Source organism: Benincasa hispida, chromosome 9, assembly GCF_009727055.1.
Source record: "Benincasa hispida cultivar B227 chromosome 9, ASM972705v1, whole genome shotgun sequence".
NCBI classification, from domain to species: domain Eukaryota; kingdom Viridiplantae; phylum Streptophyta; class Magnoliopsida; order Cucurbitales; family Cucurbitaceae; genus Benincasa; species Benincasa hispida.
In genome coordinates, this window is record NC_052357.1 from 80,364,769 (window position 1) to 80,378,377 (window position 13,609).

Consider the following 13,609-nt stretch of genomic DNA (forward strand, 5'->3'; position numbering starts at 1 on the left):
AAAAAAAAAAAAAAAAAAATAATAATAATAAATAATGATTTTAATGATTAATTTCACATGAGTTATTTGAATTTAATGAGAAATTATTTAGTAGAAGGGAATAATTATATATATACATGTACTAAAAAAAATTATTCATATATGTTAAATTCAAACATTTATAGTCTTGGTTATTAAACAAAAAACATTTTAAATTTAAATATAATAGTTATATAATAATTGTCGATGGTAATATAAAAAATGGAGGCCGATTAATCTCTTATGTAGGATCCACTACCTTTATTGTTACTATTATAGATATTGTTATGTAACAGTATAAAAATTATGAAATTGTCATATTTATTGTTATTTTTACCGTTATTGATTGTTACCGAATATGATCAAGCCATAGATAAATGAAATCAAAAGTAATCAAATTATGTTTGCGATTCAAGCCTACTATGATTCTTCCATTAATGAAATTTCATTTCAATTACTTCAATTTTTAATGATGAAAAGGTTGTGGTGTAATGTTGGTCGAAGAGCATGGAAATCTTAAAAAAGTTGGAATATAAACACCTTTTAACATTCTTATTGAAGTTTGCTCCTACCTATGAATTATGGTGGAAACTGGAAAGTACTATCCTTGGTAGTCAAGAAAATATGCCAGCTAACAAATTTGGACATACTGCTGATTACTCCCTACTCTCTAGTGGAACAGATACAAGCCAATATTAAGTCAAATAAGTGGGAATTTTATTGAATCAAGTGGTGCATGTTTTTCTATAGCCCCCAACCAAAAAGGGGGAAAAGAAAAAAAAGAAACACTTCAACAAGTACATGAAATATCACTTATTTTTTATGTTAGCCTCTGAAGTCTAAGCTTTTGAAAAGTCAACTCTTGTTCCAAAATTTGGTTTTTTTTTTTTTTTTTAGGTTGCTTCAACTTTAATACCTTTTTGGTAAAAAGAGAACAGGTTTGAAATGGTTTTCTGAGTGTTAAAGAAAAAAAAAAAACACTTCAAAGAAGTCATTCCAATTTCCAAATAGTATCTTAAACTTAATAACTTTGAGCGCACACACAAACCAATTTTTAGAAACGATCAAAACAAAAGAAATTAATAAGAAGGGTGCTTATGAATAAAGCTGCAATTAGGAGGGCAGCACTGGGGACATCTCAGAGCCAATAATTAATAACACAAGATAATAAAGAGAAAAATGCACTACTAGTAGTCTAGTGCTTACCAAAATGTAAAAGAATAGAATAATAAACAGTTTTACTTTTCAAGCTCACTTCTTCACAGAGAGATAGATAGAGGAATCTTAACCAAGAGAACATAGACAATTGGGAAAACACCAAAAGCTCTTGGAAATTTCCTCCTGTTTCCACACCTGAGAGTGGGAAATGATTTGAAAATGGGTTCAACAGTAAGAAATCTCTGCTTCTGCCATTTCTTTAAGTTTATAATCAGAAGAATCAACCAACCAAGCAACCAGCTTTCCTTCTTTTTCTTTCAATAACATCAAATCCATTCCTTTTTTTCTACTTGGGACACCAATAATTCAAACACCCATGGAAGGTAATAACATTCAGCATTTCATAAAAAAACACAGCTAAAATAAAACAGAAATATCTGTAATCTGCAAGTGCAAGGACAAAGTTGAGGGAGATGAATCCATAATCTGATAACCTCAGCTTTCCATCATCTCCATTATTGCAAACAAACATGTCTAGTAGAGTAGCGAGCAGTTCTATAGCCTGTGGGGACTCATAGCAGAAAAAAAGGGTCCTCTGAAAAGGGAAGAATTAACAGCCAAAATCATTAACTCTCATTTACACCACATAATACACTCAAGGCCCCTCGTGTCATTTCATCTGACTGACTAATTTGTGTTAGCAACATCTCTTTAATGATGAAAAAAAAAAAAATGGAATGCAAACAAACCCAGCATTCAAAAACACTTCCTATGCTTTCAGCTTCAAATTCCTTAGTTTATGATTCTTCCAATCACAACCAGACAAGTGATTGATAGCAAAACATCGTCATAGGACTACTGCAAAGATGCCCACAACATAAGAACCCTACACCTGAGGCGGGAATGGACAATAACCTGAGAAACCCATGTGACACTTTGGCAAACTGACTTGAGGCCAAGCTTGTCAAATAAAGCTAGCTTATGATGAACTGGATTTCCAGGGTTGACAGAGTATTGGATTTCCTATAGTTTTGGGACCAGATACATTTGGTTGGTCAGTGTATTGACATCTGGGTGTCTCTTCTAATGTAAAGTTAAAGAGGCTTTTTGCAGGTAAGTTGAAAATTTTCAGGTTTCAGACGAAATGGCATTCCAATATTTACTTAATTTTCTAAAGAAAGCAATAGGAGAAAAAAGGAAGTCACAGGAATAGGTTAATTTCTTTTTCTTTCATCCTGTCTTATCTGAGAATCTGCTTGATGAAGCGGCTTTGATATTGGTGTCTATTAACTCATGAGTTGTGCATCACAATTAGGAAAAGATATATATATTCTCTTTTGTCCAAAAGAGCACAAGAAATTATATCCATTCATTTTCAAACTGAAAGACAGCTGAAGTATCTAAACCATTCAAATTTGTTATTCAAGCTCAGTATAAATATGGACCTTTAAACAAGTTGAACTACAAGCTGCCATTATAAGAAGAAAAAGCACTCAACAAGATAATATGGCAAATAGGTAAACTCCCCAAAAATTTTGCCACTCTTCTCACAAACAAAATAGTTTAAGAATCTACTAAATTTGTAAATTGTAATCATTCAAATTTATCAATTCAAGCTCAGTATAACAAAGGCCTTTTAAAGTACTGAAGGTTTAAATAAATTACAATGTACTCAGTGTTTTAAAAAGCCCTTTCAAACGCGCGCCTAGGCCCATGGTGCAGGTTTGGCACCCTCACCTTGGAAAGGCGAGGCTCACAAAATAAGGCACGTCCCAGGCGCACGCCTTTTGTGAAGCCCCAAGACTCAAAGCCCTGGATCTTGGAGCTTTTTTATTATTTTTAAAAAATAGTAGTAATTAAGGCTTTTCCTTCATTATACACTAAAAGAATCAAGTTTATTAGGCCTAAATGCAAAATTTCTTGTGTTAAGGGTCTTTTTTTTTCTTCATATTTCCATTTCAACTTTGCTTTCTCTTTTTGATGTAATATTTTTATATATAGTGCGCCCCACAAAAAAAAAAAAAGCCCGTGCCTTTTTGTGCGCTTTACGCTTAGACTTTAGAGGACCATTACGCCTTAGTGTGCCTTGGACATTTAAAAACATTGAATCTATTGGAATGTTGACCTCTATGAAGTGTTAGGTAGCTTGTTTTAACTTCTTATCAGCCCAGGCCAAAATTCTGCAACTACAACCTGGCAGTGGCACCCAATGCTAGGGCATCAGTTTTTTGGGCCCAAATTAAAGGACTAGTCCCTATCTTTTTTAGAAAATGTTATAAAGCATGGCGCTTGATATCGACTCATAGGGAATTATGTGGTGCCTATTGTATTTAAAATAAGGGTGTTTTCAAGATGGTCTATGTAATTTAATAAAACGTTTTTCAAAATGATGAAACCGACTTTCAATTATTTGGAATTCATCAATTAATTGAAAGATGTGGCCTTCTTTAACTCTCCTAATTAAGTCCACAAAGAACATCAAATTTGTGGGACTAGGCCTTCAAAGTGCAAAGAAAGTTCTGCATTAATAATGCTTGTTTACTCTGTTTTGCTTTTCCTTTTAAGAAGTGGTGACCAGTCCACTAGATATTATGATTGGTGTTTTGATTGACCACAAACCAAGCACTTCTTAAACAGAAAGGGGTATTTATTAAAATTCCAATCACAAAGAACACAAGTACACAATCATGAACCACTTATGGCCCCATCACAACAGGTTTCCATTCATGATTAAAAATGATGATGGATGACATCAGGAATCTCAAGGGAAGTCCCATTACCACATATCTGTCAAGGTTTGTTTTCATGGCTCGGATAATCACCAAGGTGCTCCATTTCCCAGCTTTCGTGGGGAGCAACATTTTCACGGAAAGGAGTATGTTCCTGGAAAACAAAATTATCAAAAACAGAATTAGAATGGCTTTATCGAATAGTTACAATTGTGGCAAGAGACCAGATGTGTAATCGTCATATCATACAAAATTGAACTTCCAAGTCAATTTTAGAGGTCAATACAAAATATTGATCACACTTCAGTAAGCATCTACTCGTTGATCTCAAAGATATACGAATCTTATCGAAAATGTCTTCAGGATCCTTAGTCTTATAAAAAAACTTTCAAAGTCAGAATCTATGCTTTGGTTTCATTTCATTCTATATTTATTCAGTTCTCTTACACTGCTTTCAGTAAAAACTGGGATGGGGGTGTCAGATACCTCCATTTTTTCCATGAGTTCCTTTGCTGTTGGAGCAGATATCACAATTTCTCGAGCAACGGGTTTAATGAAACCTTCTACCACGCCATTATCAAATAATGCCAACAAAGAGTTGTAGTAACCATCAACATTAAGCAGGCCGACCTGCACAGAGTAATGCCCACAGTACAAGCTTAAAAGAAAGTTGGCTAGACTAACAAGACTTTTAACCACAGAATTATCACAGGTTAAGCTTACTGGTTTCTTGTGGATACCAAGTTGGGCCCACGTTATCATTTCCAACAGCTCTTCCATCGTCCCATACCCTCCTATTGCAAATAATAATCATACATCAAAACAAACTATACATCTAATCCTCCAAGCTAATGAATTGGCAAAACAAAATGCTGTTGAGCAATAATGTAGAACTATGTAGAAAGTTGTTGGCATGAATTCTCCATAAAAATTACCAGGAAGAGCAATAAAAGCGTCTGATTCTCGAGCCATCGCAGCTTTGCGCTCATGCATGTCCAAAACCGTTCTTACCTCCCCAACTGTTTGACCAGAAATCTACCAGGATCATCATCCAAGACAATTTACATGTGGTCAATTTCTTTTTCGTACTTTGATAAAAATAGGTGAAGCACTTGTAATAAAGACATGTTCTGAGTCTAGAGACAATAAAAGAGCAAAAGGAATACTAGTTTAGCTAAATGAAGAAACAAAACAAGCTTATAAGTTATACCTCATGGGGCATCAGAGCTTTTGGAATGACCCTACATGTAAATAAAAATCAAGAACAATTCTCATTAATGTGCACTTCAAAATTCAAATTCATTCAAGTCTTGCATTATCAATGAAAGGCACCGAATAAAAAACAGCCCAAATTGTGATTCTATCCTACCCAAGAACATGGCAGCCTCCATCATATACGGTCTGGGATATCAAGCCCATCAACCCAACACTTCCCCCACCATACACCAAATCAATCTTCCTCTCCACCTGTAATTCACAGCATTAAGTAAATGGGAACCATGGAAATAAGAGCAAAATGACTTTTGAAAAAAACCCCAATGAAACATAGGGTAAGAAAAGAATGAAACATCTCCTAATAACGCAATCAATGGTGAAAGTGAAACCCAATCGCAATCGAAAAGCAATATAGTGTAAAAGGGTGGAGATGGATTATAGAAGAAACAAACCAATTCATTTCCCAAATCAAGAGCAGCATCGCTAAAGACTTTTCGATGACCCGAGTTGCTGCCGCAGAAGACGCAAACCCTCTTGAACTTGCTTTTTGAATTACTCTCTTCCATTCACAATCGAAGTGTTCCTTATTATAATTCGAAAAGAAACATTGGGAAAAGGCAAAAACTAACAGAAGGGGTTATGGAAAAAAAGAAAAGCAGAAGCAGCAGTATCTTCTGCAGAGTATAATACCCTTTTTAAATGGCGAAGAATTGAAACTCTTCCCAAAAAAGGAGAAACAAAACAAAAGAGAATTTCAGGATCATTACTCAAAAAAGACAACAAGGGGTTGTTTTGAATTTGATGAACTTCAACAAAAATGGAGAAAAACGGCAATTATAATTGGGAAAGGCAGACGATGGCCATGAGGGCCTTTATATAACAAAACAAGAGCAGCCCATCTCATCAATGATCATAATCACAGTGTAGTTAATTAAATTAAACCTCAGAATTGAGAGTTAAAACAGATAAAAAAGGAAACTGCCCTTTAATTTCCCGAGTCAAATCACTCCAAAATCCTTCTAAAAGCAAAGTTTTGATCGCAGAAGAAAGGAAGGGAGGTGACAGATGTTTGAGTTGACCCAGCATCGAGTAAAATTGGCTCCTTTTCACTATTTAATTGGACCCAATTACATTATAATCATCTTCAATTAAGATTCTGATAATTGCCACGCTATGATTTCTAATTGGCTCCTCTGCTTTACATTTAATTTGGCTTCTTCCTTTCTTATAAAGATTCTTTATTTTTCTCTTCTTTTTTGTTCTGGTTGGATTATTAATTATTACTACACACAAATTATTGTCTCCATCTCTTTGTTTGCAATCGATTTCGTAAAAGGAATTGAAGATGTTTCTTTATATTAAAAGATCCATCATTTTTGTATCATATAGCCAATAATTTATATAAGAGGTCATTTTGTCGAGAGTGACATCGTTCACTTTTTTTTAAGAGAGAAAAAAAAAGAATTATAAATTTTTTCTCACTCATTTTTTTCCAGCCAACCTCATACTTTATTATATATAACTCACGACATAATTTAGTAGATAAGACATCAATAATCATTTTATATCATTCCAGACGGATATGACATAAATTGCCATTTCTTGATTGACCATCCGATTTGATTTATGCAACTTTTGAACTAAAACTAATTTTGTTTCTATTTATTGTACTTATTTTACTGGATTGGTCGTTGAATTTTGAATTATGTTTTGTTTTCACTTAATTGTTAGGATGACGATATTAATTTGATAATAAATTATTATATTTATTAAAAGAAATATTAATTGATATATATATATATAGCATTAAAATCAAACCACCCCATACAAATTGGGAGCGTGACAAAGTTGGAAAAGATTATAATATATCTACATAAAATGCTATGATTAAAAATGATGAGAAGGTATTACTAAAGAAAATTATGATGGTATTTGAGTGGAATTAATGTGTATTTATATGTGATTAAGGGCATAATGCCAATTATACAGATTTGACTTTAAATGTCACATGACAGTGGTTGTCTTCGTCATTAATGGGATGTATTATCTTTCTAAAAAAAAAATTATATTAATAGGATATATTAGACCACTTACATGAGAAATATATTTTTATAATATTAGATTTCATTATTGTATTTTAATTGGTCTGTTGACTTTATTTTTTAAAATAATAATAATAATATAAGTACAATATTGTGGTATAGAAAAATCAGACTTTGATTTTTTTTTTCTGAACATCAGTTATGTTCATGATAATAGTTGATTTTAAAGTTGGAAGTAGAATGATACTGAATAGTTAGAATTAAAAAAATAATTTTAATAGATTAATAAATAATTTATTTTACCAACTTAAAATAAGCGATTGGATATTAAGTGACTGTTTGAATTAACTAAAAACAAGTGTTTTCTTAAAAAAAAAAATCATTTTTATTTGAACTTCTTTTGATAATTATTCAAAATAAATTTTAAAGGTGTTTTAAAAACTATCTTGATAGTTGTTTAACTTTCAGTTATTTTTTTAAAATGACTTACTTTTACAATTAAATACTTAAAAAGGTTGTACTTATTCTACTTTTAAACTCCTCAACTTCTCACTTTCCATCTTCTTTTATTATTCAGTTTGATAAATTATTCGAAAAAACTGTCTCAAGATAGATCGGAAAAAGGAAAAAAAAAAGAAAAAAGAGTGACATCATGAAAATTAAATACAATAATTAATTCTCCTGTTCAACATTTGGTATGTCGTCCTAGGCTATGTTTTTCTTAATGTCGAGTTGAACTGAAGATTATATTAAACATATTATCTATTGATTATTATTCAAGAATATTATATATATATATATATCTTATTTAATTATCTTCCCAATAGTTTAGTTGATTATTATTTAGACTCCGTTTAGTAACCATTTTATTTTTTGTGTTTGTTTTTAAAAATTAAATTTATAAACACTACTTACACCTCCAAATTTCTTCATTTGTTATTTATTTTTTTACCAATGGTTAAAAAAACCAAGCCAAAATTTGAGAACTAAACAAAACAACTTAAAAATTGTTTTTGTTTTTAGAATTTTGTTAAGAATTTAACCATTGTACTTAAAAAAGATGCACATCATTGTAAGAAATGTGGATGAAATAGACAATTTTAAAAAATAATAACAAAAAACAAAATAGTTATCAAATGGGGTTTTAGTTTTTGAAATTTGTGATCATTTTCATACTCAATTTGCGGATTGAATTACTGCTACAAGAATGAAAGATTAAATCATTATATAATCGTAGATATTCTATCTATTAAAGTATGTTTAAGTCGACAAAATAATAATTGAAAGTTGAAGACAATTGTTACATATTAAGGATCATATTAGTCTAAAATGGGCAAATAACACTCTAAAAGTTTAAAAGTTTGAATCTATGAGATTAAATTTAGGTCAATTTCAACAATTCTCCTAGAGTTTTACCCACACGCAATGTCCTATGTGTCCAGCTTCTTAACCGATTGACCCAAAAACTTAAGATATAGTGGGTGAAGGCGAGTATTAATTAGGGGGAAAATAAAAATAAGGGGCTTGAACATAGGACCTCTTTAGACCATCTACTCTAATATCATCTTAAATTACCAATTGATCCAAAAGTTTAAACTAATGAATGAAGACGAATTTAATTATATATCATCTAACACATCTTTTATGCACTGAAATCTCTAGTCGATTGAAAGATAGTTCAAAAGGGTCATGTTTATGAAAATATTATTTACTTTTTAACATTGTTCTATTTTGAATTTCACTAAAAAGATAATATTGAAAACACTATTCCAAATTTTAAGAATAAAATATACAAATGTTTTTTTTTAATACAACCTAAGCTTTTGGTTAGTTTCAGTTATGTATATTAACTTTGAAACTTTAACCTTTAAATTTGTTCTGAAAAATACCTTTAAATTTTAAAATTGTTACAAAAATTAAGAATGCAAATTGATGTATTCAAATTAGAACACGATTTTCATTTTTTTAAAATTTATTTCATCTCATTAGGTTTTTTCCATTTTTTTTTTCAAAAGGGTCATTAGATATTATTAAATTCATATACCTAATCAATTTAATACATAAGTTGTCACATATAAATCATATGATGTTCTAAATGATGTCATGTCTGCAATTTAAGTTTTACACATTAGTCATTCCATCTCATTTTATGGAAAAAAACTTATTTAGTGGAACAAAATAAATATTTTTAAAAGATAGATATATAACCGAAACAAACTTTAAAGTTTCAAGTTATTTTATAAAATCTAATCTCTTTTTTCTTTTTAATATAATAGAGGTTTGAGGGATTTGATGGTGGCTAACACATTCAAATGTCAATTGAGTTATACTTATTTTGTCAAGTTTAATCTTTAACTTTTAAAATTTTGGCAAATTTAATTTAAAAAAATCTATTAATTATCATAAATTATTCTACGAAATTAAATGAAGCATACATAAATAGGTTCAGACACTCTCGAATAAAAAGAAAATCAGAGGTTTGTGGGATGCTAACTTAAGTGCAAATTCCTCTTTAAATGCGATGTGTACTTATGAAATCAGAAGCAATTCAATCTTCTTAATAAATGTTAAAGTGTTTAAGTGAACGTGGGGAACAGTGACACCAAATTGTCCCATTTTGTGGGAATTTATTGCTACTTCTTACCCTATTTATTGGTTATTTTGGAAGAAAATAAAATTCAGGAAGAACAATCTTCTATTTTCCACCATTCGATAAAGGATTCTATACCCATATTTGTACACTGTGCTTGAGTAAGTAATAGAAATACACTAACTAATTCTAGTTCAAACTAACATAACAAAATGACTAATCTACAGCTTTCAACAATGGAAACTCCCCTTAAGATGGAGTGTGTAAATTTAAAACACCCGTCTTAGACATAAGAAAGTGCGAACGAGTTGAGGAGGAAATCTTGGTGAACATATATGCAACCTGGAATGAAGATCGAATGGGAAACAACTTCAAAAATCTAGTAGTAACTTTATCACGTACAAAATGACAATCTATCTCAATATGCTTCATCCTCTCATGAAATGTGGGATTGGTGGCGATGCATACTGTTGCCTGGTTGTCACAATAGACCAAAGCAGGAGAGAATGAATCAACGTGAAGATCATTAAGGAGTTGAGAAATCCATACCCAAGGCCCGATATCTAACTTAAGTGGAGGAACGAGAGATAGTGGTTTGTTTCTTAGATTTTCAAGGGACCAAAGAATCTCCAAGGAACACACAAAATCCAGTAATCAAACGACGTGCATCCAAGCCAAAGCCCTAATCAGCATCAACGCTTTTAACTAAAAACAGGAAGTACCTCGACCAAACTACCTTGCCCAGAAGTGCCTTTGAGGTGAAGGGATTGAATCCCAATGCAGAAGCGGTTTATCGCTTTGCCCCAATTTTGTTACAAAAAAATTATAGAATAGAAACATAAAGAATTAGGCCAAACGTGCTTTACACAGTAATAGGGAAGATGAATTATACCCTTTGTAGAATCAATTCTCAAAGACCATTTCTCAATCTTCTAGATCAACACGATCAAATCACAAGCATGACATGACCATCGATCTTCTCTGCTATTCTCTTTAGAACAAGGAAGCTTGTAGGAGTTTTAGTGTTCTTGGAGAAGGGAAGACAAAAACCAGAGAACTCTTATTTGTTATTTTTTTACGTGAGAGTGAGAGATGACTATTCTGTATTTCTTAGTCTTCTAGGGTTAAAAAATAAAACGTGAGGGGAGTTAAAACCCCTCATCCCACTAACCACTCCCCTGCAATGCAGGGGAGTTGACTGATTAATTTATTTAAATTGAAATTGAAATTAAATCTAATTTAAATATAAATAAATTAATTAATAATTAGTTAATAAAAGTAATACTTATTTAATCTTTAATTAAATATCAAATCTTTAATTAATTTAATATTTGAATCATATTCAAAATCCATCTCTCTCATAACCTATAGTTTAATATGAATCTCATTCACATTAAATTTACTATATAGATTTAAGATGAACTGATTCATATTATAACCTCAAATATTATTCTCTCATATTACATAGATTTAAATTTAAATCTAATTTAAATAAATTATATATTATAATATATCTATATACATTGTATTAAATTGTATCATATACAATAAATTTCCTTAAACAATAATTTGAACACTTCAAATTTATAACACCTAAATCCTTGTTTAATCCTGTTGATACGAGATTAATTAAACTCTTTAGCTAAATTAATCAAACATTCATTAACTATGGGGCACTCCACTATAGACCCATAACTGCACTCTGATCAACTATAGAATATTTTTGTGTCTATTAATTTTTAATAACTTTCTGTAATTCAATCCTTAACAAGTTGTTCGCAACTACAACTGGGTCAAATTACCATTTTACCCTTGTAGTTACTTCTTGCTTCTTAAGTACCACTGATCCTCTAATGAACAATCTGTTTATGGTCCAACCATAAATAAAATCCTTCTCGGGCCAGTCAGAGGGTAAGGCCTCATTGTTCAAGTCTCGGAGTTAGCATTTAAGAGAACAACCTATCTACTTTCTCTAAAGAAGGGAATGAGTGAATTCTATCTTGTGACGCTATGTTTCCAGCTCCCCATTTGGTATCGTCCCCAAGATGGTAGGCTAATCGAGTCGGCAACCGAGGTCATTCTTGCCCATACAAATCAAAGGATGACCCTCACCAGCAGGAGTTCATAACTCACTCAGGATTCAGATTGAGTTTCATGATAATCATTTGAAATATTAATCTCTTCAGTTAACAGTGTTATAATGAGAGACTATATATTTCGTGATCCAGTCTTATACAATCTCATTGCATAGAATACCCCTACTTACATGTCTCCACATGAACAATTTGAATTAAATCGTTGTAACAATTGCTGGGGCTGATGCCCTAAAGTCTCGTGTCTTGTAGTTTGTAAATAGTTTGTACGACCGCTTGTGTTGTATAATATATGATATTTACTTCACATCTTGTTTTTGCTCAGTTGTATGTTTTATTTACTTTACCACAAACCAATAAATATAAAATCCCTGATTATCTATATGTAACTTAAGCATGTATGTGGTGACATACAAGTGGATCATCTCTTGAGTGATAACCAAAATGGTATGTAGTATATGAATATAGGAGGGAAACCTTATCCTGGTAACGCTATGGATGTGGCCCACTTTGTGGAATGGTCACAAGTGTTGTGACTTGTCACAAATGATCTGATCTTGATCATTCGTGTAGAGGACAGTGAGCAGGGGCGTTCTATACAAATAATTTGTATTAGACCTGACCCCGAAGTGTTAACGTCTCGTTATATAACACCGTTCATGACAGAGACTTCATTTCACTAGGATGACCATAGGTAACATGACCTCAATCCTGAGTGAGTTGAGAACTCCTGCCATTGAGGATGATTCTTTGATTTGTATGGGTACAAGTGGCCAGGTCGCCGATTCAAACCTACCATTTTGAGGATTCTTCTGATTTGGAAGCTGGGAACTCAGCTACACAAGATGAAATTCACTCCTTCCCGAGGCAGGAGTAAGTAGATAGATAGCTCCTTTAAGGGCTGATTCCAAGGCTTGAACGATGTGGTGCCACACACTTTCTCTTAGCCCGAGAGGTGTTCACACGTAGTTGGACTATGTTGTATTGTTCATTAGAGGAATCAGTGGTACTTAAGGAGTGAGATCTAACTATAGGGGTAAAACGGTAAATTGACCCAACTGTACTTACGAGCATCTGTGAAGGGTCATCGTACTCATGATTGGTTATATCCGATGGACACTGAAATATATCTGTGGTAAGAAGAGTTCAGCTGTTGGTCTTTAGTGGAATGCCTAGTAATTAACGAATAGTGGATCTCATGACTAAAGAGTTTAGTTAGCTATTCACATACCGTTGTAGCTTCAAGCCACAGGTCCATTAGGTCCCCTAGGTAGCTTGGATAAAGTCGAGAATTAGTGTTTGGGTCAGTTTGAAATGTTCAATTGACAAGAGAGAGTTCGATTATATATGATATAATTGAACTGGTTAATTATATATGATATAATTGGCTAAATGTATAAGATACATTATTTTGGAGGAAATTAGATATAAATATGATTTATATCAAGTGGAGGAGAAATTACTATAATAGATATATGATATCAAACTATAGGGTAAGAATATAATATGATTATATTCATTTATTATTAAATTGGTTAATTATGAGATAATTGGCCGAATTATTCTCCTCAATCGTGCATTAGTGGGAGCAGTCGTGTTCAGTCATGGTAACCGAAGAATAAAAGGAAAATTTGTTCATTTGGCAAAAAAGTTAGAAAAAATCGCAATCGGTGTGAAAACGTCTTGATCACTTACCTGAGAGCCTATATGATAAAGTCTCGTCGTCTAAACGATCGCACATCCGTGTATAAACAATCGAACGCC

At 32.1% G+C, this 13,609-nt stretch overlaps 1 protein-coding gene across 2 annotated transcripts; it reads right to left on the reverse strand.

The window, feature by feature from the left end:
• Positions 1–3,728: 3,728 nt before the first annotated feature.
• Positions 3,729–6,165, reverse strand: LOC120084405 (cytokinin riboside 5'-monophosphate phosphoribohydrolase LOG8). Of its 2 annotated transcripts, none has more exons than XM_039040174.1 (7): positions 5,573–6,165; positions 5,275–5,372; positions 5,116–5,146; positions 4,841–4,940; positions 4,629–4,699; positions 4,353–4,535; positions 3,729–4,059 (listed from the first exon to the last, which is right to left on the reverse strand). In XM_039040174.1, exons 1-7 carry the CDS (start codon positions 5,684–5,686, stop codon positions 3,967–3,969), a joined length of 690 nt encoding a protein of 229 aa, XP_038896102.1. In that variant the 5' UTR covers positions 5,687–6,165; the 3' UTR covers positions 3,729–3,966. The 2 variants fall into 2 exon arrangements, with proteins under 2 accessions (XP_038896102.1, XP_038896103.1); XM_039040175.1 differs by having other exon boundaries at positions 3,967–4,059; positions 4,392–4,535; positions 5,573–5,686.
• Positions 6,166–13,609: the final 7,444 nt, after the last annotated feature.